Source organism: Ammospiza caudacuta, chromosome 7, assembly GCF_027887145.1.
Source record: "Ammospiza caudacuta isolate bAmmCau1 chromosome 7, bAmmCau1.pri, whole genome shotgun sequence".
Classification (NCBI taxonomy): domain Eukaryota; kingdom Metazoa; phylum Chordata; class Aves; order Passeriformes; family Passerellidae; genus Ammospiza; species Ammospiza caudacuta.
In genome coordinates, this window is record NC_080599.1 from 47945776 (window position 1) to 47971664 (window position 25889).

Consider the following 25889-nt stretch of genomic DNA (forward strand, 5'->3'; position numbering starts at 1 on the left):
CTGGAATAGAATTCCCAGCTTTGCTGTGGCTGCCCCTGGATCCCTGCAGTGCCCAAGGCCAGGCTGGACACTGGGGACAGTGGGAGGTGTCCCTGCCATGGCAGGGTGGCACTGGCTGGGATTTGAGCTCCCTCCCAGCCCAGCCCAGTCTGGGATGCTGTGGGATCCCTGCAAGGCGCCTGTAACCCTGGGCAGAGCCTGGTGCATCGTGAAGGAGCTCTTTGTCCTGGCAGCACAATTAACACAATTCTGGGGAGCTTTCTGCTGTCTCTGGGCAACCAAACCCATCAGATCAGGCTCTTCCTGCTGCTGCTGAAGATCAGAGAGATCTGCCTTTTGTGCTCCCAGCTCTGGCTCTGCCCTCACAGCTCTCCTGTGCTCTGCTCATTTTCAAACCCGGGTTCTGACAGGGTTCAAACAACCTTATGTTTGATTTTTTAAAAAACTGAGATCAAACTGATAAAGGGAAACTCAAACCCAGCTGTTCAGTGCGGGCTGGAGCTGGCTCTGAGGTGTTCCTGCCATCACCTGGGAAATTTAATTTGGGATTTTGCAGAGTCCCCATCCCTGGAGGTGTCCCAGGAAGGCCTGGATGTGGCACTCAGTGCTCTGGTGACAAGCAGGGCATTGCTCACAGGTTGGACTCAGTGGTCTGGGAGGGCTTTTCCAGGCTCAGGGATTCTGGGATTTGCCTGCCTGGAACTCCTGTGTTAGTTCAGACCCCGTGGCAATCAGGGATTTCCCATTCTGCTGGGCTGGGCTGGCCTGGGGTGCCCATCCCAGGGCTGCTCCCCTGTGTCAACCTGCCTGAGGAGCTCAAAAACTTCCTGTTAAATTCCAAAATGCAAAAAACCAGTAAAATAATAGGAATAAAGGGATAAAAACATGGGAACAGCATTGGCAGGGGGGCTGCAGATGATTCTCCTCGGCTGGGATACTGCAGAGCCTCAGCTGGTTTGGGATTGGGCTCGGGGTGCTGTGCTCCCCATGGATCCCTGGCTGGTTTGGGGTGCAGGTGCTGTGCTCCCCATGGATCCCTGGCTGGAATTCCCAGCAGAGCAGCTCCCACAGGCAGTTCCTGGATCACTGGGCAGATAAGATCTGCTCTGGCCCCACCCAGCAGCTCCTGCAGAAACCAGCACACACCAGGGTCACTCTGGTTTTATTCTCTCCTGGTCTCACCTGGGGACACACACAGGTGGCTTGCAGGCACACCATCATCCCCAGGTGCATCCTCTGTACCTGCAGCTCCCAAAGTGCCTCGAGTGGAGGGACAACACAGAGGGAGCAGGCTGCAAAGGCATGGTTAAAGAGACACGCCAGAAACACAGCTGCCCGTGCCATGGCCGTGGAATGGGGGCTCCCAGGGGCACCTCAGCTCCTTGGATCAGCTCCAGGAAGGGCAGCCCCTGACAGAGCCGAGCCTGGAGGGCTCAGCTCCCACTCCTCCTCTCCTGGAAACAAATGGGAAACTCCCATCCCTTCCCATTTGGATAAGGCTCCCTTCCCTTCCCATTTTGATGAAGTAGCTTCCTTCCCTTTACCCCAGCAGGGAGGGACAGAAGTGCCCACGCCAAACACTGAATATTCACGACAAAGGCACTGTTTGATGAGAACTGGAGTGAAAGCACTCCAGCCCATATTAAGCACCAGCTGCCCTCAGTGTGTTGGAGAACCCTTCCCAATGTGACATTCCTGGTTTTCCATGAGGGATCCGTGGTGCTCAGAGACACAGCAGCCTGCTCCTCCTACAGCAGAGCACAGGGGTGGACTGCCTCTTCCTCCCAGAGCTCCCCTCCATCCCAGCCTGATCCCAGACAATCTGGGAGCCAGGAATGTGCCGGCCAGGGCTGAAGCAGGCGCCCGAGGTCATCCCGACATATTTCACAAGTGAGCGCCTCTGCTGAGCTCTTTCCCAAAGGAAAAGTACACAGAGGGAACAAAAGGGATCCTCGGCACACCACGGGCCTTTTCCAGCCCCTAATCGCTCCAACAAGGCACTCTGACTCCAGCAAGGCGCTTTTTAAAGCAGAAAGAACCCGTATTTTCCATTAAAGCACCACCCAGTAGCTGAAGCACGGATGAACCTGTAGTTGTTACACCCAGGAGCAGCTCAGCACAGAGGAGGGTCCAGCAACTCTAACTAAAAAAAGGATTTAATCCATTAGTTTTAGGCTGGGTCTTCAATTAAAGCTAAACCTTAGCTTTTAGGCTGGACTCAGACATCACCTGGATAAAATCAGATTTATGTGGACAGGAATCGGACAATGCAGAACAGAAATGATGGCACAGATTCTTCGCTGAGGAGTTACTTTTATAAACAAATTAAATAGAGTAAAATAAAGTTTTGTGCAAGAAATTCCTCACAGATTCAGGACTTCATTTGCCTGTAAGACCCCTGAATTCCACAGTGCTTGGCACATGGAATATCAGCTGTATTTTATTGTATTTGCATTTAACTTCACCCCAAAGGCCACAAAACAGGAGACATGGGAGGCTGTCAGCTCCAAAAGGGTGAAGAAAATGCATTAAGACACAGCTTTTTTTAAAAAAAAAAGCTTCAGATGTGGCACAAATGGATTGGAACTGAGTTTGTAACTAAACCATGGAAGATTCTTTGGGAAAAGACCTGACAAATTCACACACTCCCACCCCCTGCTTCCAGTCTGCCGCAGTTTAAAACCTGCCCGAGCTGCCACATTTGTGTTTCTGGAGGAGCTGAACTCTTTGGGGGCTGCTCTGGGCACTCTGTGGGGCACTGCAGGATCACAGTGCCATCCCCATTCCTCACACAGCTTTGTGCTGCTGGTGCCCCTGCCACTGATGCAGGAGAATGAGCAGCAGTGCCTGCTCCAGCCCCTCTCCCTCTGCCCCAGCAGCTCTGAGGGTGCTGTGCAAGCAGCAATTCCAGCAATTCCAGCCTGTCTGGGCATCCCACAGGGATATATCAGGGGTTTCTCCCCTTGCCCCTTGCTAATCCTCCTCAAGCTCTCTCAGCTGCCACAGGGACGGACGAGTGTTTATCAGGACACATCTGTGACTCAGGAGACTCGTGCTGCCTTCAGTTCCTCAAGGCATGGGTGTTCCATCACTGCCACCACCCCTGCTCAGCTTTAAGACACTGAAATCCAATCAAATTTCATTTTTTTTTTCCTTATTCCTTGTGGTTTTTCTCCCTGTCTCCTTTTGCCCCTCCAGAAAGGAGGAGGAAGGACTCTCTGAAGATGTAGTGTTAAACATTCTCAGGAGTGAGTCCCCTCAGTAATTCCATCTCTAGAATCTGTTGGCTGTCAGGAAAGAAATTTTTTCCACCTTAAAGCAAGAGAAGCCCCCTCAGGCTCTTCTTCAGGCCCACCAGACTTCCCACTGTGCACCTCAGCTGCGAGTGGCAGTGGCCATGGAATATCCTCATCCTGTCTGCAGTGACCAGGGAATGTCCTCATCCCATTCTGCAGCTCAGCCAGGAGTGGCAGTGACCGTGGGATGTCCTCATGCTGTCTGCAGTGACTGTGGAATGTCCTTATCTCGTTCTGCAGGGACCATGGGATGTCCCCATCCCGTTGTGCAGCTCAGCCACCAGTGACCACAGAGGGAGTGTCCTGTCCTGCTGTACCCCAGCACTTTTGGCACCCTGCAGGAAGAATTTGGCACTCTGGGTCCAAGCAGTGACACCATGATGGGGTGCCAGCATGGAGCAGATTCCCAGGAGGGTTTCCAGGCAGCTGCGGATCCTGGAGCTGTGGGAATGTCCCCTCAGCACATTTTCCTCAGGCCATTGTGCAGTGTCCCTCAGGCCATTGTGGGATGTCCTCCCAGGCCACTGTGCAGTGTCCCTTCAGGCCACTGTGTCATGTCCCCTTGGGCCATTGTGGAGTGTCCCTCAGGCCACTGTGAGATGTCCTCCCAGGCCATTGTGGGATGTCGCTCAGGCCATTATGGAGTGTCCCCCAGGCTGCTGTGCAGTGTCCCTCAGGCCATTGTGGGAATGTCCCCTCAGGCCATGGTGCAGTGTCCCTTAGGCCACTGCAGAGCCACTGTAGTGTCCCCCAGGCCACTGTGGTGTCCCCAGGCCATTGTGGGATGTCCCCCAGGCCACTGCAATGTCCCCTAGGCCGCTGTGGTGTCCCCAGGCCATTGTGCAGCATTCATCAGGCTGCTGTGGGATGTCCCCCAGGCCGCAGTGGTGTCCCCAGGCCGCTGTGGGATGTCCCCCAGGCCGCTGTGGGATGTCCCCCAGGCTGTAGTGGTGTCCCCAGGCTGCTGTGGGATGTCCCCAGGCCGCTGTGGGATGTCCCCCAGGCCGCAGTGGTGTCCCCAGGCCACAGCGGTATCCCCAGGCCGCTGTGGGATGTCCCCCAGGCCGCAGTGGTGTCCCCAGGCCGCAGTGGGATGTCCCCCAGGCCGCTGTGGGATGTCCCCCAGGCCGCAGTGGTGTCCCCAGGCCGCAGTGGGATGTCCCCCAGGCCGCAGTGGGATGTCCCCCAGGCCGCAGTGGTGTCCCCAGGCCGCAGTGGGATGTCCCCCAGGCCGCAGTGGGATGTCCCCCAGGCCGCAGTGGTGTCCCCAGGCCGCTGTGGTGTCCCCAGGCCGCAGCGGTGTCCCCAGGCCGCTGTGAGCACCCGTCAGGCGGCGGTGCGGCGGATGTCGCGGGACAGGGTGAGGGCCCTGTCCGTGTGGCTGTCCCTGCACTCGGCGCCGTTGGGGCAGTGTGACACGGCGCTGGCGGCCTGGCGGCACTTGCGCAGCAGGATGCGGCGCAGCAGCAGGTACACCCAGGGGTCCAGGATCTGGTTGAGCGAGGCCAGGCGCACGGCCGTCAGCGGCAGGTTGCACTCCCTGCGCGGCTCCCAGCGCTGCCAGCCCTGGCACGGCCCGGCCGGGGGCTCCGACACCATCTGCAGCATGGTCACCTGCAGGGGGACAGCGAGGGGACAGGGTCAGGGCTGTGTGCCACCACAGAGAGCCTGGGGCTGCCCCTGCAGTGTCACAGACAGGGCTCCGACACCATCTGCAGCATGGTCACCTGCAGGGAGACAGCGAGGGGACAGGGTCAGGGCTGTGTGCCACCACAGGGCAGGCAGGCACTGCCCCTGCATCCCTGCAGTGTCACAGACAGGGCTCCGACACCATCTGCAGCACGGTCACCTGGGGGGGGCAGGGGAATGGGACATGGTGAGGGCTGTGTGCCACCACAGAGAGCCTGGGGCTGCCCTGCATCCCTGCGGTGTCCCTGACAGGGCTCCGACACCATCTGCAGCATGGTCACCTACAGGGGGAGACAGTGAGGGGACACGGTGAGGGCTGTGTGCCACCACAGAGAGCCTGGGGCTGCCCCTGCATTCCTTTAAGTGTTCCAGACAGGGATTGAGGCAGCTGGGGATGGAGGAAGGTGTCCCTGCCCGTGGAACTACATGAGCTTAAGGTCTCTCCCAACCCCAGCCTGTATGGGATTCTGTGGGAGGGATCCCGAACACCTGGTTTTCCTGAATGGATCCTTTATCTGCTCACAAATCTTTCCTGGACATGACCTGGAGGCCCCAGCTGTCTGAGCCTGCTGCCTGGGATCCCTGCGGAACAGGGCTGTCCATCCTGCTGTGTGTGCTCCCAGTGGGGCTGTCTGTCCATCCTGCTGTGTGTGCTCCCAGTGGGGCTGTCTGTCCATCCTGCTGAGTGTGCTCCCAGTGGGGCTGTCTGTCCATCCTGCTGAGTGTGCTCCCAGTGGGGCTGTCTGTCCATCCTGCTGAGTGTGCTCCCAGTGGGGCTGTCTGTCCATCGTGCTCTGTGTGCTCCCAGTGGGGCTGTCTGTCCATCCTGCTGTGTGTGCTCCCAGTGGGGCTGTCTGTCCATCCTGCTCTGTGTGCTCCCAGTGGGGCTGTCTGTCCATCCTGCTGTGTGTGCTCCCAGTGGGGCTGTCTGTCCATCCTGCTGAGTGTGCTCCCAGTGGGGCTGTCTGTCCATCCTGCTGTGTGTGCTCCCAGTGGGGCTGTCTGTCCATCCTGCTCTGTGTGCTCCCAGTGGGGCTGTCTGTCCATCCTGCTGAGTGTGCTCCCAGTGGGGCTGTCTGTCCATCCTGCTCTGTGTGCTCCCAGTGGGGCTGTCTGTCCATCCTGCTCTGTGTGCTCCCAGTGCCACGGCAATGGATGCACCCCCAGCCCTGCCCAGCAGCCCCAGCCCTTCCAGCCCCAGCCAAACCAGCAGCCAGCCCCAGAACTGCTGGCAACAGCCCGAGGGAGCAGACCCGCTGGGAATCACTGCCAGCCCAGGCCCTTGGAAAGAGGCGACCTGCAATGCACAGGAAGGCTCCTCAGAGCTGTGTCACCACAAAGGTCCCGGCTGGGCTGCTGCTGTCCCCACAGCAGGGACAGCCGGAGCCGCGGTGACCGGGAGCAGAGGCTCCAGGGAGGATTTTTCCACTCAAAGGGATATTCTGGGGGCCAGATCAATAACCATGTGTTGACCTTGGAAAGCCTGGGCTGAGTCTGGAGGGCAGGGCACAGCGTGGACAGCACAGGATTGTTTTTGTTTCTTTAAACAGAAGCAGCTGAGGATTCCACCCACGACATTTCATTGACCGAAGTGGCCACGGTTAGAGCCCTGTGAAAACAGGGATGCAGAGCTTTGTACAAACATGGACACAGACCCAGAGCACATCGGGAGCCACTGGAGCACCAGACCCACACTGCCTGAACCTGACCACTTCCCTGGCTCTTCACGCACTGGCCCTGTCCAGACTGTGCCCTCTCTTTTTCAGATGGAGCTCCAAAACCACCAGGCTAATAAAAATACAGTTCCCAAGCACACGACTGCTGCTCTTTTCTGGTTTTATTACGTAATATCCCCTTATTGGAGTAGTTGTTGGGCCAACAGCTGCTCTACTGGAAATTTTGTTTGTTTGATATCATTAGAGGTTGTTTATCATGGCCTGCATTGGTCTTCTAAATGGATTAAAAGCCTGCACAAGGCAGAGGAACAACATCAGGTGGAATAGTCAACATAATTCATGCCATTAAAAATCTGGCTCAAAATGCTGATGATTGGATTTATTCAACAAGAGCAGCCAAAACTTTACTGTTATCATGAGTGTGGTTTTATACGTCTGTAATTTCTGTCTGCCAGAAGGGATAAGGAGCAGAAGTATTTTAACAGGAAGAGCAGCAGAACTTCTGAGCATTTTAGCTTTAAATAACTCGGGAACAACTCTGGGAAGAAATAATATTGTAGCTGGAACTCCAAAATTATTATAATTCCAGGTTGTGCTGCAGCGGCGTTTCTGTGAAATCCAGCTTGCTCCATTTCGGCTCGGGGTCATTTGTCTGCTTCCCTCCAGCTCAGGGGCTATTCCAGAATCCCAGACTGGTTTGGGAATGGAGGGACCTTAAATCCCTCCCAGTGCCATGGCAGGGACACCTCCCACTGTCCCAGGCTGCTCCCAGCCCAATGTCCAGCCTGGCCAGGGATCCAGGGCAGCCACAGCTGCTGTGGACACCCTGTGCCAGGAATTCCTTCCAACATCCCCTCTAACTCTAACCCTGCCCTCTGGGAAGCCGTTCCCTGAGTCCCGTCAGTGCAGGCTCCAAAGCAAACAGGTCAGTGTGAACTGGGAACCAGCAACGCCACCCTGGAGTGGGGTGCTCTCCCAGGTGCTCCCTTGGAAAAAGGGAACAATTCCTGCCCTGCCTGCTCTCCTCCCTCCTTCCCAAGGCAGCAGAGAGCCAGACGTGCAGGACACTGCAAGGAGCCCTCCAGAGCACAGCCACATGTCAGAGCTTTCCCTCTGCCCCTAAATCACATTTGATTTTGTCGTTTCCATCAACAGATCAGCTCTAAAAATACCGTGTGTGGCGAGGGCGCTGTTTACCTCACAGCAGCAGCTGCCAGGATCCATTAGTTCTCAGTTACAAAACTCAGATGTCTTTAAAAAAACACAGAAACAAAAAAACCTCCTCTGCAAAGTGCCAGATTTCCATTTCAGCTGTTTCTTACAACTGCTGAGTGCTGCAGCTACGGGTTAAATGATTGCTACAAGCTGGCTTTCACTGAAAAGGCGTTTGCATTCTCTGTGGCCACTTCTCCAAAAGTCTGCTCTCTAATTCCTGACCTGCACCTCAGGGGTGTACAGAACAAGTTGGGGAGCACGTAAATGGAGGTTTATGTATAAAAATGGAGGTGTATTTGTAAAAATACCCCCGCAAACATGAGTCTGGATTGTGAGAACTCCGCAGAAGAAGTTCCGCACCTCCAAGTGTTGCTGCTGCCGCAGAGGGAAGGGAAGTGCTGCTGAAACCCCTCGTGCCTGTGGCTTCACTCCTGCCTCTGAAACCACAGAAATGCCCAGGGCACCAAACCACCAAGCGGAATCCATGCTTCCTCACTGGTTTACCTGGTTATGAGGGAGGAGGAAATGCCTCCCCCACCTCAGGGCTCTCCGCTCATGCTGCAAGGCTGGTGGAACCCTCAGGGGTGACAGGACATGAAGGAAACGCCTTCTCCAGGCAGAAAGAACCTTTCACATAACCTCAGCATTTCCTCAACCAGCTTCAGCCCATTGTGCTCAGAGAGCCCGAGAACAAATTCTCCTAAAATCCTACTAGTCCTTGACAGAATAACCCAGGCTTTTGGGATTCCAGCCCCCGGGTGTGCCCTGGTCCCACTCAGCAGAGATGTGCATTCTGCCTCCCCCACTCCTGCATCACGAGGTGTTCTGAAGGAAGGAATAATAAAATAGTGAAAAGCAATGCAATGTTCCTTAAAGAGCAGGCCAGACAAGCCCTGAAGGCTGCTGTAAATCAAACACAGCTGGCTGCCAGCCACAAGGCACTCACAAGTCACGGCTTGTGCGTTTTCTCATAAAACACTGCCAGAAGTTTTGCTGCAAGGTGGGAGCAAACAAAAACCCTAAATCCCATCCGGCTGCAGCATCCTGCTCCCAGAGCCTCTGCCACATCCCCCTTTTCTCTCTGCACAAGAACCTTGTTCTTCTCCTTTTGTCTCCGGTTGCTGGTTTGCCTGCACTGGACTCTCGTCTGGGGCCTCTCCCAGCTCCTCTCCTACACCCGTCCCACGCTCTGCACCCCTGTCCCTGTCCCCGCTGTCCATGGATGTCCCCCTCTAGGATCTCTCCCAGCTCCTCTCCTACACCCGTCCCACGCTCTGCACCCCTGTCCCTGTCCCCGCTGTCCATGGATGTCCCCCTCTAGGATCTCTCCCAGCTCCTCTCCTACACTCGTCCCACGCTCTGCACCCCTGTCCCTGTCCCCGCTGTCCATGGATGTCCCGCTCTGGGGCCTCTCGCAGCTCCTCTCCTACACCCGTCCCACGCTCCGCACCCTGATCCCCACCCCTGTCCCCGCAGTCCATGGATGTCCCCGGAGCCTCCCCGTGCCGGCCCCGCCGCTCCCGCCCCCGAGGACGCGGAGGGCAGCCCGGGTAGGGGCTCACCTACCAGCAGCGGTGCCCAGCAGGCCGAGAGCACGCACATGATGCCCAGCAGCTGCAGCAGCGTCTCGGTGGCGATGCGGCCCCAGCGCGAGCCGGGCTGAGGCGCGCCGGCCTTGGCTCGGCAGCGCGACACCAGCGCCTCGATGGTGGCCAGGTTGCAGGCGCCGGTCACCACGAGGGACAGCAGCCCCAGCGCGGCGAAGGCGGCGGCGAAGGCGCTGCCGCCGGCCGTGCTGATGAAGCACCAGGTGCCGGGCCACTGCAGCGCGTAGCGGCCCAGCCCGGCCAGCGGCAGCAGCGCGAAGGCCACGCCGGCGGCCCAGATGGCGGCCAGGCCGCGCTCGGTGGCCCGCGGGCTCATGTGGCTGGCGTACCAGTGCGGGGCGCGGATGGCCAGCGCCCGCTCCACGGCCATGGCGCTGGCGATCAGCAGCGGGCACAGCCCGAACACCGTCATGCTGAAGCCGAAGAAGTCGCAGAGGCGGCCCGAGGGGTCCATGGCCGCCCAGGGCCGGCCAGACAGGTACACGGAGATGACGACGGGGCTGGTGAGCAGCTGGCCCAGCATGTCGGTGAGCGCCAGGGAGCCGATGCACAGCAGGAAGGAGCGCTTCCTGCGGCTGCCCTTGGCGCGGTAGCTGCGGGACACGAGCAGCATGGCCAGCGCATTGCCCGCGACGCCCGTCAGCATCATGGTCAGCGGGATGGCCACGGACACGGCGCTGCCGCGCTCCGCCCGGCCCGTGCCGTTGCCCCGCGGGCCCGGCCCGCCGGCCGCGCTGCCGTTGGGCGGGCGCTGCTGCCACGGGCTCATCCCGGAGCCGGCAGAGCCCGCATGGAGCGGGCACGGAGCCGGCAGCGCCCGCGCGCAGCGACCACGGAGCGGGCACGGAGCCGGCAGCGCTCCGCCGCCGATTTATGTGAGAGAGGGACGGGCGGGACCCGCCCCGGGGCGGAGCTGGAGCGAGAGCGGGCAGAGCCCGCGGGAAGGGAGCGGGAACCGGGCTGGGCAGGGAACGGAGCTGGGATGGGGCTGGAGAATCCCTGAGGAGCTGGGCAGGGGCTGGAGAATCCCTGAGGAGCTGGGCAGGGGCTGGAGAATCCCTGAGGGAGCCGGGCAGGGGCTGGAGAATCCCTGAGGAGCTGGGCAGGGGCTGCAGAGTCCCTGAGGGAGCTGGGCAGGGGCTGCAGAATCCCTGAGGAGCCGGGCAGGGGCTGCAGAATCCCTGAGGAGCTGGGATGGGGCTGGAGAATCCCTGAGGAGCCGGGCAGGGGCTGCAGAATCCCTGAGGAGCCGGGCAGGGGCTGCAGAATCCCTGAGGAGCCGGGCAGGGGCTGCAGAATCCCTGAGGAGCCGGGCAGGGGCTGCAGAATCCCTGAGGAGCTGGGCAGGGGCTGCAGAATCCCTGAGGAGCTGGGCAGGGGCTCAGCCTGGAGCAAAGGAGGCTCAGGGGCCCTTGTGGCTCTGCACAGCTCTTGACAGGAGGGCACAGCCGGGGGGCTCGGGCTGTGCTCCAGGGAACAGGCGCAGAGGGAACGGCCTCAGGCTGGGCCAGGGCAGCTCAGGGTGGATTTTGGGAATGGTTCTTTCCCCAGAGGGTGCTGGGCAGTGCCCAGGCTCCCCAGGGTGGGATTGTTGGGGGGTCTGGGTCAATGATCCCTGTGGGTCTCATCCAGCTCAAGATATTCCATGCTTCTCTGAAAGCACCTGGAAGTTTTTTAAGTCTTTTGCTGTTGAAATTAAAACCTGTTTTTAAGAGTTAAAGGATTGCAACACTGTCAATGTGTGGGAGCCATGGGCCAGGTAAGCTGACTCACAGGATCAGGGTCAGGGCAGGTGACAGGGAACCAGGGTAGGTGGGTGTGACAGGGATCAGAGTCAGTGAAGGTGACAGAGAAGTCTGAGTGGCCCCAAGACAAAGCACTCGAGCACAGCTGACTCACAGGTTTTATTTACACTTGTCTACAGCATCATTTTGCCTTACACGTTCTCTAAGCCAAATGAACCATCCTCCACCTCCTTTGCCTGTGGCTTATCAGTTGCTAACTTTAAAACCTCCCATCTGTTAAGTACAGCAACAATTGGGATACAAAGCACAAGAAAACCCAAGGCTAACAACAGAGCGTCTACTTGATCTGGTTTTACAGTTTAGTTGGACGTTGAAGTCAGAGGCACAGTTACAGACTAACCTGCTCTTGTGCAACCTACACACATTTAGCATGGAAATTAGAGAGAAAAGAAAGCATTAAAGAAGGAACTGCATTTTTTCTGCAAAGAGATTTATCAAAATACCTCTACACCAAAAACATTTTGCTTCTACACCAGTCAAAAGACATGGCTCAAAAAAAAGAAAAAAAAGAGAAAAATAAAGCAGAATGGAGTTTTTCGATTTTGCTCCGTTTGTTTCTGTGCAGCTTATCAAAACAAGCAGCAAATCTGGCAGTTTTATTACTGAAATAAATGAAGGTATATTGCTCTTTGCTTGCTTAAGAAGAAGAGTTTTCCTTACCATACTTACCTTGTGATGGCACTGAAGAAACTTAAACCTTTCTTAACCAAACGGAGCTCAAGAGAGACCAAGTTTTGTACTCAAATGGATTCCATAAAGCATTTTAAGCCATAAATTATGTTGAAGGGAAAAAGAATGATCGATGAAGAAGACGTTGAAGATGCCAGAACTTTCTACACAGTTTATTCATTCTCATTTTTAAAGAAAAATAAAATTAAGATACCTTGAAAATTTTAGTCAGCCTCAAAGGAAATTTTACAGGCGGCCTGCAGAAGCTTCCCTTGATTCCAAGGAGCCAGTTCCACACTCCTCCAGCCCAAGAGCAGATCCCAACCGCTCCGTTTGGAAGGAGGGATCCCGGAGTCCGGGCTCTGGAAGCCACCACAGCCACAACACTGTGCTGGCTGCAAACGTCCTCCCTCGCCAGGAATGAGGCTAATTCCCTCTGGAATCATGATGGACCAGGGGTTTGAGCTGCTAGAGAGGGGCGTCCATCTGCACTGGCACTGCTACGTGGCAAAACAAAAACTGCTCAGCCCGAGGCCCCACTGCTGGCCCAGGTCCCCCAGCCCTGCCCCTGCTGTGGTCCCACGGGAGCTCCATCCTGCTCTGCAAAACTCACGGCTTCTCCTCGCACAAAGGGCTGTGCCAGGGCATTCCCAACCTGCTCCTCCAGCTGAGGGAGCCAGCAATGGAGGAACTGATCTTGAAAAATAACAAAACCCCCCCACACCACAGAACTTCCCCCTGTGCCGGGGAGTTTATGGCTTAAAATGCTACTGCGGGTTTGGGTGATGGATGAACAAAGCTGCAGTTTGCCAGAAAGCCAGGACAGACATGCACCTCTACTAGCAGATTGAGCACTTCTGACCAAGTAAGACACCAACTTCTTAAAAATGTCTCATGCACTGACTGGAATTTTGGTGGGTTTTTGTAAGTGTGAGCTTTTACACATTATTTCTTTTTAGAACTCGTACGGGAACCAGAATGGGAGGATCCGGAGGAAGATCTGCGGCGTCTGCAAGATACAAATGGAGAAAGCATGCACAGAAATGAGCTCAGATTCATCCTGGCACCCACTCTGAGCAGCATCCTACCATAGCTGGAAGCCAAGTATATCTCATGGGGGCCTTACAAGAATATACAAGTAACTTTAAGCATCTAATTTAACACTAAAAGTCTAAGTTTAATACTGAGAGTAGAATACAGTTTCTATTTCATTGCAGTATTTAAGAAAATAATTCATTAATGAACACATTAACACTGTCACACACTGAAAGAAGGGTGAGCCAGGTCTTTATACAGAACATGCTCCTACCAGGAGGGCTTTCATGGGGGGAAGGAGGGGGGGAAATTATTAAAAAAAGCAATTACAAAGGGGTGAACAAAAGTAAGAGTAGGGCAAGTGAGGAAACTACTTTTACTATGAGAGTAACTGCTCGGATTCGATAGCTTCCCAGTGAACCTCAGTCCTTGGATAACTACAATAAACCATCACACATGTCAATACAGCCATTCTTATTCTACATAAACCCAAACCTTTCGGGTGACCGTGATCTCGAGCGCCTTTTTTTGCGATCACCAGAGGAAGAGGATCTAGAGCGGCTTCGCTTCTTGCCTCTCTCGGGGGAAGACGAGGAGCGAGAGCTGGAGCCAGATCTTTTCCTTGGGGTGGAAGACCCCCTGTAGGACCTGGAGCTGGATCTTTATTGATTGAGAAATAAATCACATTTAATTCTGGGACCATGGAGAAGGCACAAAGACAGAACAAGCAGAGACAGTTTTCATCAACATTCACTACTCTATTTTCTCCAAGGGTATGGAAAATAAACATGAGAGGCTTCCATACTTACTCTGCCAAGAACACTGCTACTGCCAGGGCAGCTTGCCTAAGAAATTCTGCTAAGTAGTGTTTCCTGGTAAATGGACCACCAATGGTTTGGAAAGCTCTCCCCAGCCTTTACCAAAATGAGCCATTTTGGGAAAAAAGCACTGGCAACTGCTGGGAAGTGCCTCTGTAAGGACCTTCCTCAGCAGGTAAATTCACACATCAGAATAACCTGGAAACCAGAGATCTAAAGCTGATTTACCATGGTTCACTTTATCCTAATGGACATTTCACACTGCATGTTCATTTGACCAAACAGTAACAAATCCAGCTGTTATATTTACAGATCTCAAACTACGTTTCTGAAGAGACTAAAACCTTCCTCAACCAAAACACTACAAAAAAACCTTTCAGAATAGAGCCAGAATATATAAAAACATCTCTTGGAACACAGTACCCCTCTGGTGGGGCACAGGGACACCTTTCCTCTTCCCAAAAGCATGGATTCCATCCTGTGCTGACCCTCACGGGATAATCCACAGCACGTCCCTGCCCCCAAGAGGTGATTGCACCATTTGTGATTGTCCTTCCCAACCTCGTTTAGAATTTTGGGATTCTCTGCATGCATGGAGAAGGGACAGCCCTTCATTCCATCAGAGAGGCAATGTTCTGCCAATGGAATGCCTGTGCAAGGACACCTCAAACACGCTTTTGTTCCTGTGCCCAGCTCAGTGATGCTCTACACAAATCACTCTGACTGCTCTCAGCCTCTCCCACCATTTCCTACCAACATGTTCCTACGATCCCCCAGGTTTATACAGGAACGGCTGCCCTGTCTCATGGAAGGTGCAGAATTCTCACTGAACACAAAACCAGAAGGACAGTGGCATTTCTAACGCTCCTCCAGCTCAAGCAGCCCCAGTGGAAACAGGAAAAGCACCCAAATGCCTGCAGCAGGGAACCATGCACTGAAATCCTTCTTCCTCCACTGCAGCTCGGTGGCGTCCGCTCGTCCGGCTTAGGCCGGACTTAACCTCTGGCACCAAAACCTCTGCTCCTCAGTGAACTCAGCTGTGGTGGCAACACCCGGTGCAGAGACCCAGCAGGGCTGACTTCCAAGACAAAAAGCAGTTAATGTTTGTCTGAGCAGCACAGCCTTACGGCGGGGCCAGAGCAGCTGCAGCCTGCGCCCTGTGTCTGTGCAGGGACAGGCCGGTACCTCATTCACCTGGATTTGGACCCACGGGACCGCGACTGTTCCCTGGAGCTGGAGCGGGATCTCGATCTGGAGCTGGAAGAACTCCTGGAATGGGACCTGCAACAACACGGGAGATCTTTTTCCAGTGTCTGACTTGCATTTAGCAGAGTTACTGCTCCTGAGAGCAGCAGACACGAGGAAGCAACACAGTCTGAGTCTGAAAATGCCAATCCCCTCCTGCCCCCAGCATCACCACAACACACTTAAAACCAGACACTTCTGCACGGCATTAAAAACATTACAAAGGCAGCTTTAGATTATGGCTCCTAAAACAAAGCACAACAATTAAACAGGATTGCAGTTATCTGGCAAAAAGAAATAACTTCCTATCTGTTCATTATTTAATGAAATCAATGTTTTAATTTGTGCCTTAACTGGAAACCCATCAGTTTCCTTCAGAGGCAGAGCAGATGAGAGCATTAGGATTGGGCAGTTCAATTTCCCCCCAGCCGGTTCTCACAAGCACTTTTGTAACCACCTTCAAATTTGCATAAAGATTTTCCCCTGCATTATAAATTAAGCGGTTAATTTGGGGCTAAAATACTGCCATATCGACCACAACTTGTAACTGGCCACAATTATTTCCCAGTTTTTCACTGATGGATTTTCTCTAAAGCACAAACCACAAGAGGAATTTAACAATGGCAGCACGCTCCAGCAACCACTGGAAATAAAAGCATTGAAAACAAATTCTAATAACATTTTCAGGTAAAATACATTCCACTTGCTGTCAGCCTCTGAGTTTATACTGTTACCACAGCTTTCTCATTTTACTGTGCAGGACACAGTAGTATGAACATTTCCTAGCTAGGAAATTGCATTTAAACCTTTTTAAAAACCACAAAAAAGGCATCCACAAATGGCAACTGATATTTCTAATTATCTGTAGCTAAAAGCAAAAAGTTCAAGAGGAAGTTGAAATCTCAGGACATGTTACTTTCTACTTCACTGTTAATATTTGTGAATTAATGACCAAAGTTATGGGCAGGTGAGGTTGTTGAGTGTCCTTGGAGCCTCCCAGCCAAGCACTGCACTCACACTACTCTGAGCAGGGGGAAGCAGGGGAGGCTGAGGAACAGAAGAGGCAGCAGGAGCAAGAGCCAACAGTGATGGGGAGAAGCCAAGCCAGAGGCTGGGGCTGCAGAATTTGGGCAGTGACAGCACTGAGAGCACAGAGGGGCAATGATGAAGCTGGGAAGATTAGAAGAAACTTGAACTTTACAGATGTGAATTTAATAAATGACCCTGGGAGCTTGTTCTGAATAATCAGGATCCTCCTTGCATGAGCTGTAAGGCAGCTCAAAAGCTCCAATATTGACATCACCCAATTTCAAAGCACTGACTGAACTGTTCATTTATTACTGAATTTAAATAGCAATGAGAGAGCTTAAGCCTGCCCAGCAGACCTTTGTGAGGTCCCCTATAAACCTTCCGTGTTATTAGAGAATTCCAGAGTGCTTTGTGTTGGGAGGGACCTTAAAGCTCATCTCAATTCTGTCCAGCCTGGCCTTGAACAGTTCCAGGGATAGGAAGGTTCTGACAACATTGCCATTGCATTTAAAACTTTGTTACTTGCCATTAACTCAAGTTCAAGTTTCTTGTCTTTATTCCCAGGATATTCCCACTGTGTCCTTTCCCTGAATCTGCCTGGGCTGCACTGTCACTGCCTCTTCTGCCACCTCTTCCCACTCCAGCAGTGCCCCCCTCTGTCCAACAACAGAACCACACGTGGCCAACGAGCCTGAAAACCTGAAAATAAATTACATTATTCCATTTCTCTGAAGGATTCCACTAAATATCAACTTAAATCACTAAAGAAGCCCCAGAGAGCCTCCCTGCTGCAGCTCAGGCAGAGCATCACCACCTCTGTAAAGGGAGAGTTAATTACATCATCACACAACTGTAAGGCAATGAAACAAAGTAAATAAGGAAGTCAGATACTGACATTTTGCCTGGCGTTACCCTGGACCTGTACCCGTTTACCTGGACCTAGACCTTGAGCTCGAGTGAGAGGATGAGCGCGAGGACGAGCGCGAGTGGGAGGAGCGGGACTTGGAGCGGCTGCGCCTCGGCGTCTTCTTCTTCTTGTTGGTGTCCTCCTCCTCACTGGCATCCAGGTTGTACTTGGACAGGTCAGCATCATCTTCATCCTCATCCTGCACAGGCACAACACAGCACACTCAGGCAATGCTTTCAGCTCCCCTTCAGTTTTTACGTATCTCAGACTTTATTTCACGTTCTTTCCCGGCCTTTGAAAACTGAATGGAATTTAATGAGACCCCACAATTTTAAGCAGTAAAGAGTGACTGAAATTGGTATTGAATCAAACCCCCCATTATTTAATAGAGTTAATGAGCACACAGACACATTTTTACCACTTAAATGAATTTTCACCCTCAGAATCTCTAAGCAAAGCCCAACTCTGCAGAGACAGATCTCATATGCAAAGTTTGGTGATGGCTGTGTAAAACAGCACCATCTGCACCTCTCTGCAAGGCTGCTGCCCAAAGATGTAGAAAATCCAATAAATGATACTCACTATAGCTCAGAAAAGATGAAAAAAACCCCTCAGAATATTTTATTTCACTTTATAAAAATTAAATCTGATGTGGTTTGAAAAGCCTAGGAAAAACTCAAGAGCACGTGCTATACATGGTAACCACACATCCAGGTTCAAATAAACATCTTGGAGTTCTGAGTTCTGATCTCAGCCTTGTCACTGATGATTTAAGACTGCCCATTTTTGAGTGCAGGTATTTAGAACAAAGCACAGCTTGTGCACATCTCTTCCAGCAGCTTTGGGCACCGTTATTGCCAGAGTTCTGCTCTAAAGGCAGCTGAAAACACTGACCAGCCCTTCTGCTTCTGGGCAGCCCTGAAATCATGACTAAAAACTGCTTCAAGAAACAAACCATCCTACCTCATCCAATTTATACTTTGAGAGATCTTCATCCTCATCGTCCTCATCCTCCCCCTCAGACTCCTTATCTTCCACTTCCTTCAGGATGGAGGCAGGGCCCACTGGCTTCCCCCGGTACTTTTTCTTTTTGCGCCCAAACTGAGGAATTTTGTGCCAGGATTAGAACAGGATTTAATCAAAAATAAATCGCCAACTGTAATTTTGATAACACTTCTATAAGAAAATAAATAATCATGAATTTTAAATAGGATCTTGACCCAAGGGAAAGGGGAGCACTATGGAACATCAATTAGCAGCAAGGAACTTTTAAAGAGATGCTTGTCTTGGGGACAATGAGCCTCCACAGAGATGAACGGGAATGTGAGCATTCTGCATTTCAATTTTATGGGATATCCTTAAACACAACAAGAGTCTGCCCAGAGCAATCCCTGCCCTCCCTTACCTCATCATACTCCCCGTCGGACTCCTCCCGCTCTATGTATTCCACGTTCTCCCGCTCATTGAATCCTCCTCCATAGCCTTGAGAAAGGGGCAAAACAACACAATGCCTTCAGCTGCCTGCAGCACAGAAACCTCCACAGGGGCTCTGGAAACCCTCAGGGGACCACAAATCTGCCATAAGGATGTAACAGGATCTCAGGAGGAACAGGAATTGTTCCCACGTACGTTTATTAAATGCAGTTTCTCACAAATCCAATTAAAATAATGGATTAGGAACACTAAAAGTATTTATCAACTTAATTAAGTACTAAGTACTTCAATAACTTATTTAAATAATAAATACATGGATATATTATTTACAATTATAATCATTATATGAAATATGATTATATTATTTAATATCCTTTACTATTTTCACAATACTCAATATTTTTTTTTCCTTTCGAGTAACTAGCTCTGTGCTTTTCTCCAGGCTCCTTTATTTCTGTGCCTCTGAGTTCCACCCTGTGCTCCAAAGTCCCTGCCCTGCTCCAGTCCTGCAGTGCATTCCCTGCCTGATCCCATGTGCACAGGGGAGAGTGCAGGAGCTGTAAGGAGATCCTGCCCCAGTTCCCTCGGGGCTCATGTTCCCTCAGGAGAGCTGAAACTGAGCCCCAGCCCTCCTGAGCAGATAACAGCCTTATCTGTACGTGGCCAGCCCACGGGAGGCCTCAGCAGATTAATTAAACATGGCTTCCAAAGTCTTGACACCAAAATCCAACACAGGGGCAGCTCAGGCTGATTTCCCACTCGGAGCCACCACTTCCCTCAGCACCGAAACTCACTGAGGCCAAGAACCTGCACCTTGTATGAACTGTGCCAGTCCAGGGAACACAAGGAATGCCCACTCTGCTTCCCAGAGCCCCTTGTGCCAGCAGTGCCAGCACTGAGGCACCCCCAGCTCACCTGTCCTCTCCTCCAGCTTGGCGTACTTGGGGGTGTTGCACATGTTACACTCCGAGCGCCGCGCCCAGTTCACATTGCCACAGCTGCAGGGAGACACAGACACGGAAACCTTACCCTTCAGATGGGAATAAAACCTTACCCTTCAGATGGGAATAAAACCTAATCCTTCAGATGGGAATAAAACCTTACCCTTCAGGTGGGAATAAAACCTAATCTTTCAGATGGGAATAAAACCTTACCCTTCAGGTGGGAATAAAACCTAATCTTTCAGATGGGAATAAAACCTTACCCTTCAGATGGGAATAAAACCTTACCCTTCAGATGGGAATAAAACCTTACCCTTCAGGTGGGAATAAAACCTTACCCTTCAGGTGGGAATAAAACCTAATCCTTCAGATGGGAATAAAACCTTACCCTTCAGATGGGAATAAAACCTTACCCTTCAGATGGGAATAAAACCTAATCCTTCAGATGGGAATAAAACCTTACCCTTCAGATGGGAATAAAACATAATCCTTCAGATGGGAATAAAACATAATCCTTCAGATGGGAATAAAACCTTACCCTTCAGATGGGAATAAAACCTAATCTTTCAGATGGGAATAAAACCTTACCCTTCAGGTGGGAATAAAACCTAATCTTTCAGATGGGAATAAAACCTTACCCTTCAGGTGGGAATAAAACCTTACCCTTCAGATGGGAATAAAACCTTACCCTTCAGATGGGAATAAAACCTTATCCCTCAGACTGGGAATAAAACATCCCTCAGACTGGGGATTAAACATCCTTTAGATGGGAATAAAACACCCTTCAGACAGGAATAAAACCTTATCTTTCAGATGGGAATAAAACATCCCTCAGATGGGAATAAAACAACCCTCAGACTAGGAATAAAACCTTATCTTTCAGACTGGGGATTAAGCATCCCTCAGACTGGGGATAAAACATCCTTCAGATGGGAATAAAACCTTACCCTTCAGACTGGGAATAAAACCTTACCCTTCAGACTGGGAATAAAAGGTTATCCTTGGATTGGGAATGTTATCCTTCAGACTGGGGCTAAAAGGTTTCCCTTCAGTCTGGGAATACAAGGGTGGGGACACAGCACTGGGGAAGGTGACAGCACTGGACAAACATGGGGAAGATGTCAAATCAATGGGCAGGAGCACAGCTGCACAGAAGAGCTCTTTCCCAGCTCCCTCAGGCTCTCCTGGGGCTCCAGCCCCTTCCCAGCTCTGTTCCCTGCCCTGCAGGGGAAGAGCTGCTGGTGCCAGGCCAGGTGCTTGCTGGAATTGCCACATCCAAGAATCCCAGAGCCACAGCTGGTCTGGGTGTGAAGGGACATTACAGCCCACCCAGTGCCACCCTGCCATGGCAGGGACACCTCCCACTGTCCCGGTGTCCAGCCTGGCCTTGGGCACTGCCAGGGATCCAGGGGCAGCCACAGCAAATCTGGGCACCCTGTGCCAGGGCCTGCCCACCCTGCCAGGGAAGGCAGCACCTCCCAAAGCCATGAGGGTGGCAGTGCCATCCCCACATTCCCTCCAAACCAGGGCAGTGTCCCAGCTTAGCAAACCTGGCCTTTCTCCTGGGCAGCGCTGCCGTTTCTGCTGCTCTGCTAATTAAGGTGCAGCCAAGGAGCGCCGCTCCCAGAGCACAGCCCGGGGCCGTGGCCCAGAGCCCTGCTGTCCGGCAGCACAGGGAGTTCCCAGGGACAGGCAGCAGCCGTGGGTCGGTGCCTACGTTTTGCACTGCCAGTCGTTGGCGCTGAACAGCCCCCGGCTCTTCTCGGCCAGCGTCTTCCCGATCTCCGTCCCCCCCGCCTTCATCATCTTGGCCTCCGTCGTCTTCTCTGCGGGGAGAGACACAAGAGCGCCTGAAACGGCAGCTCGGAACTCACCGGAAACATCGCAGAGTCTTTTAAACACAAATAAAAGAACTTCTCAAACAGTTTGAGGTTCGAGAGGAATTTTTAGAGCAGTTTTACGGGGCAGAAGGAGACGGGGGGAAGATGTGTGTGTGAGCCGGGAACTCACCTCTGCCGCATCTGTTACAGCTCGTCCTCCTGGCGAAGTTCACGTTCCCGCACCTGGGCACGGAGCAGAGCACGAGGGCCGGCATTAACGGGGGCCGGAACCCGCTCCAGCGCCGGGGGCTCACCCCGAGCCGAGCGCCGCGATTTACCCCGACCCCGTCCCACACCGAGAGCCGGCTCCGTGAGACCGGGCCCGCGTGTCCCCCGAGGCAGCGGCCGCGGCTCCCGGAGCCCCGCTCCCGCTCCCCGTCCCGCTCCCCGGCCGCACCGCCGCCGCCTGCCCCGCTCCCCGGCCCGCTCCCGGCCGTGCGCTCACTTCTTGTCGGGGCAGATCCAGTCGCCGTCGCTCACGCGGAAGTTCTTGGTCGCCATCTCGGGCCGAGCCGGGCCGGGCCGAGCGCCGCCGCCACACGCAGGACCCGGGCCCTGCGCCGCGCGGGCTGCCCGCCGCGCGCCTGCGCCCCGCCCCGCCCCGCCCGCGCGCCTTCCGCTCAGGCAGCGACGCGGACGCCTCGGCCGCAGGGTGGGGGGGGAGCGGGGCCCGAGCGCCCCCTGGCGGAGGGGAGGGCGGGCGGCGGGAAAAGAAGAAAAAGAAAAAGAAAAAGAGAAGAAAAAGAAAAAGAAAAAGAAAAAGAAAAAGAAAAAGAAAAAGAAAAAGAAAAAGAAAAAGAAAAAGAAAAAGAAAAAGAAAAAGAAAAAGAAAAAGAAAAAAAAAGAAAAAGAAAAAGAGGAAAAGTGAAGGGAAAAGAGAAAGAGGGAAAAGGGAAAAGGAAAAAGAGAAGAGGGAAAAGGGAAAAGGAAAAAGAGAAAAGGGAAAGGGAAAAAGAAAAGAGAAACGGAAAAGGGGAAAAAAGAAAAAGGGAAAAGAGAAAAAGGAATGGGAACGGGAATGGGAAAGGAAAAGGGAAAAGGGAACAAGAAAAGGGAACGGGAGCGGGGCAGGACGGGGCCGTGTGAGGGTGGGCAGGCCCTGGCACTGGTGCCCAGAGCAGCTGTGGCTGCCCTGGATGCCTGGCAGTGCCCAAGGCCGGGCTGGAGCACCTGGTACAATGGGAGGTGTCCCTGCCATGGCACTGGGTGGATTTAAGGGGTTTAATCTCCGGTGCCCCCAGCCGTTCTGTGTGTCTGTCTGTGCCCTGTCTCACAGCTGCCCGTCCCTCACGGGAGCTCTGGGCTGTTCCCTCCCAGCAGAGCAGCCCCACAGTGCCCCGGCTGCTGAGGGCTCTGAGCAGCCACCCCACAAAGCGTCCTTGCCACACACACACCGGGCCGGGCTGGGCTGGCTCTCCTTGGCCACGGTGCCAGTGACATCCCGAGGGGACAGGGAGCGCTCAGGGGCCGCAGAGTCACAGTCAGGGAATGTCCTGGGCTGGAGGGACTCACAAGGATCATTGATCCAGCCCCTGGCCCTGTACACACCCCAAATCCCATCCTAATCCTAAACCCTCCTTGCCACAGACGTGCTAGGCCAGGCCGGGCTGGGCTGGCTGTCCTTGGGCACGGTGCCAGTGACATCCCGAGGGGACAGGGACGCTCAGGTGTCACAGAGTCACAGTCAGGGAATGTCCTGAGCTGTACAGACCCCAAAGATCTCCCAGCCTAGCCCCTGGCCCTGCACACACCCCAAATCCCACCCTGGGCATCCCTGGCAGAGCTATCCAAACCCCCCTGGAGCTGCTCTGGCAGCCTCAGGGCTGTGCCCGTTCCCTGGGGATCTGGGCAGTGCCAGCACCCTCTGGGGATGAACCTGTCCCAATATCTTTGGGATAACAATCAGTGCGGGAGTGTTTGAGCCAATCCATTATTTAAATAAATATTTTTATTTGGATTAATGACCACGCCATGGTTTGTGGGTGGGTCTGTGCCAGCACTGGGACATTGTCCCCTGTCCCCTGGGTGTCCCCAGGGTGCCAGGGCTGTGCCTATCCTCAATATCTCCTTTCAAACCATCTCTGATATTCCCTTGCTGCTTTTCCCTGGCCTGGGTGTGACCTGCCAGGATCTGCAGTGCTTGGGTGGCCCAGCATTCCCGAACCACATCCCTGCTGTGTGTTTGTTTGCAGCAAATGGCAGTTTTTATTCTCTCTCTCCTTCTTGCAGCCACATCCTGTGGAAAAATCATCTGGGATCTGCCTCTGGAGCTGGTTTCCATCAGTGCCTCTCAGGGCGATAAGGAGATGACAGCGCCGTTGCTGTTTATTTGTACAAGTGTAAAGCAGAGCTGGGGCGCCCGGGCAGGGGGCCGTGCAAATTCCCACCTAGGGAATGTCCCCGGTAATCAGGGAGGACAGGGCTGTGTTTTCCTGCTGCCAGGGCTGGAATTTGCAATGAGGCTGCTGGAGGGATTCCCCACTCCGTGTCCTGCTGCAGCCGGTACAGCAGGTGGCACTTGAGGAACGCCTATTTCCATGGAAAAATCTGCTTTTCCATGGGGTGTTTTAAATATCAGCCATCAATAAGAAACACCACCAGTGTCACCATGAGGGGCTGGCACTGGCACCGAGCATGGAATGACCTCAGGCTGCTCCTGGCACACGACAGGAGCTGTTGGATGCAGCAGCAGCAGCAAAACTATTCATTTTATTCTGCAAAATGATTAGTTTTATTCTGCAAAACTATTAATTTTATTCTGCAAAGCTATTAGTCTTATTCTGCAAAACTATAAATGTTATTCTTATTATAATTCTTTTTTATAAATATTCTTTAATATATTCTTTATATTAATTTTATTCTTATTATTAATTTTGCTCATGCAATGCAGCTGAAAATCCTAGGTAATCAACAAAAAAAGGGTCTATGGAAAAGGAGCTGCCTGACAGTTGGCTAAGAACCACCTCAGTTTAAGCCAACTAGACAAACTATCTTCTTTACCATACCAATGCAAGCCATTTATCCATTTTAATAATCTCTTCTTATTTAAAGCTCTTTCCTATGAAAGAAATGTAACTAAATTTTACTCTGGCCATGGTCTATTGCCAGTATTCCCTGCCTGCTCCTGACCCACAGGCACCACCCAGCTGCTCCCGAGGGCTCCAGGGAGGAAGAACCTGGGGCTGATCCATTCCTGGGTGCCTTTAGGGAAAAGCCTTACATAAAAGAGGGAATATCCATCAGAAAGTGCCGTGCCAGGGAGAGCAAACCAGCCTGGGGTGTAAATTGATGAGGGATAGAAGGGATTCTTCTGCTGGGATCTTCTTCTCTGTACCAAAAAATGTTGGCCGAGCAGGAATGTTGGAAGGAAATTTGCTGAACTCTGCTCATCTAATATTTAGGAAATGTAATGGCATTGCAGAGCAGTTTGGGCTGGGAAGGACATTAAATGCCACCCAGTGCCACCCCTGCCATGGCAGGGGCACCTCCCATGTCCCAGTTTGTTCCCAGCCCCAGTGTCCAGCCTGGCCCTGGGCACTGCCAGGGATGCAGGGGCAGCCACAGCTCTGATAAAAGCTCAAAAGCCAACTGGGAAATGAAAAATAGCCCCAGACTTTAAATTTATGACAAAATCAAAGCCCAGGTGGACAAGGGGGGACCTGGAGTTCCCAGACACAATCCTGTGTCTGTCCAGGATATTCCCTTTACTGAAGGAGCAGCTTTGCTCTCGGATTTCCATTGTGCTGCTCCTCTTTTCCCTGTTCCTCCCACAAAGCTCCATTTAAATCTCTTCCCCCTGTATCCCAATAGCTTGTGAACGCTTTTATTGGATTCCTGTTTCTATCACAGCGCATTTGGCCTTCAGACGAGGCTGAGGAATTGATAATAACCCGGTAAATGAGAAATACATCAGCCATCATTTTAGCGTAATGAAAGCGAGCAGTTGAGAATGAATCAATGTGCAGAAAACTGTTTAATTGGCCCGGCTCTAGGCAGCCAGTTCCTACCAGCGAGCCCTGGAAATCAGTTTCCCGAAGAAAAACTAAATGGCACAAAGGGCAGGAGGATCAAAGGCAGGTAATTAATGGCAGGTGGTGCCTGCAGCCCTTCCCAGCCCTTCCCGGGGTGCTGCCTCCGCCGCGCTCTTCGCTCAGCAGCCCAGGGCTCCCAGCTCTTTAAGCATCACTTTAAAGCACTTAATACGCTGTTGATGCCTTCCAAGACACAATAATAATAATAATTTGAGCTCTGGGAGTTAAAGGAGAGCAGTGCTTCCAGCTGTGGGCCTGCTCGGAGCTGCTGGGATTGCACGGAGCAGGGGGAGCTCCCGGGATAAGCACGGTGTGGGATGTGGGGTGTGCTGGGCACTGCAGGGGCCACAGAGCCCTGAGACACCCCCAGGGCTGGGTGGGCTTGGTGTGGGACCCCAGAGGGGTGTGGGATGCCCATGGACAGCTGGTCAGCCGTGCTTTGGTCTGGGGACACCTTTGGGTGGGGAGCTTGCCGAGCAAGTGGGGAGGTTTGGATTTAGAGCAGAGATTGGGAATCAGGAATTGCTCCCTGGGAGGGTGGGATGGGACATTGGGAATTGGGAATTGTTCCTTGGGAGGGTGGGATGGGATATTGGGAATTGGGAATTGTTC

At 53.0% G+C, this 25889-nt stretch overlaps 2 protein-coding genes across 3 annotated transcripts; both read right to left on the bottom strand.

The window, feature by feature from the left end:
- Window positions 1-4622: 4622 nt before the first annotated feature.
- PTGER3 (prostaglandin E receptor 3) lies at window positions 4623-10252 on the bottom strand. Its single transcript, XM_058808972.1, has 2 exons — window positions 9443-10252; window positions 4623-4910 (listed from the first exon to the last, which is right to left on the bottom strand). Exons 1-2 carry the CDS (start codon window positions 10250-10252, stop codon window positions 4623-4625), a joined length of 1098 nt encoding a protein of 365 aa, XP_058664955.1.
- A 1122-nt stretch (window positions 10253-11374) lies between these two features.
- On the bottom strand, window positions 11375-21816 carry ZRANB2 (zinc finger RANBP2-type containing 2). 2 transcript variants are annotated; one of them, XR_009274919.1, is made up of 11 exons: window positions 21692-21816; window positions 21377-21429; window positions 21084-21192; window positions 19341-19423; window positions 18397-18473; window positions 17955-18092; window positions 17018-17190; window positions 15005-15091; window positions 13488-13652; window positions 12792-12966; window positions 11375-12457 (listed from the first exon to the last, which is right to left on the bottom strand). XR_009274919.1 is itself a non-coding variant. In XM_058808211.1 (10 exons), exons 1-10 carry the CDS (start codon window positions 21745-21747, stop codon window positions 12903-12905), a joined length of 1005 nt encoding a protein of 334 aa, XP_058664194.1. In that variant the 5' UTR covers window positions 21748-21815; the 3' UTR covers window positions 11375-12902. The 2 variants fall into 2 exon arrangements, 1 of the variants encoding a protein (XP_058664194.1); XM_058808211.1 differs by having other exon boundaries at window positions 11375-12966; window positions 21692-21815.
- Between the last annotated feature and the right edge of the window lie 4073 nt (window positions 21817-25889).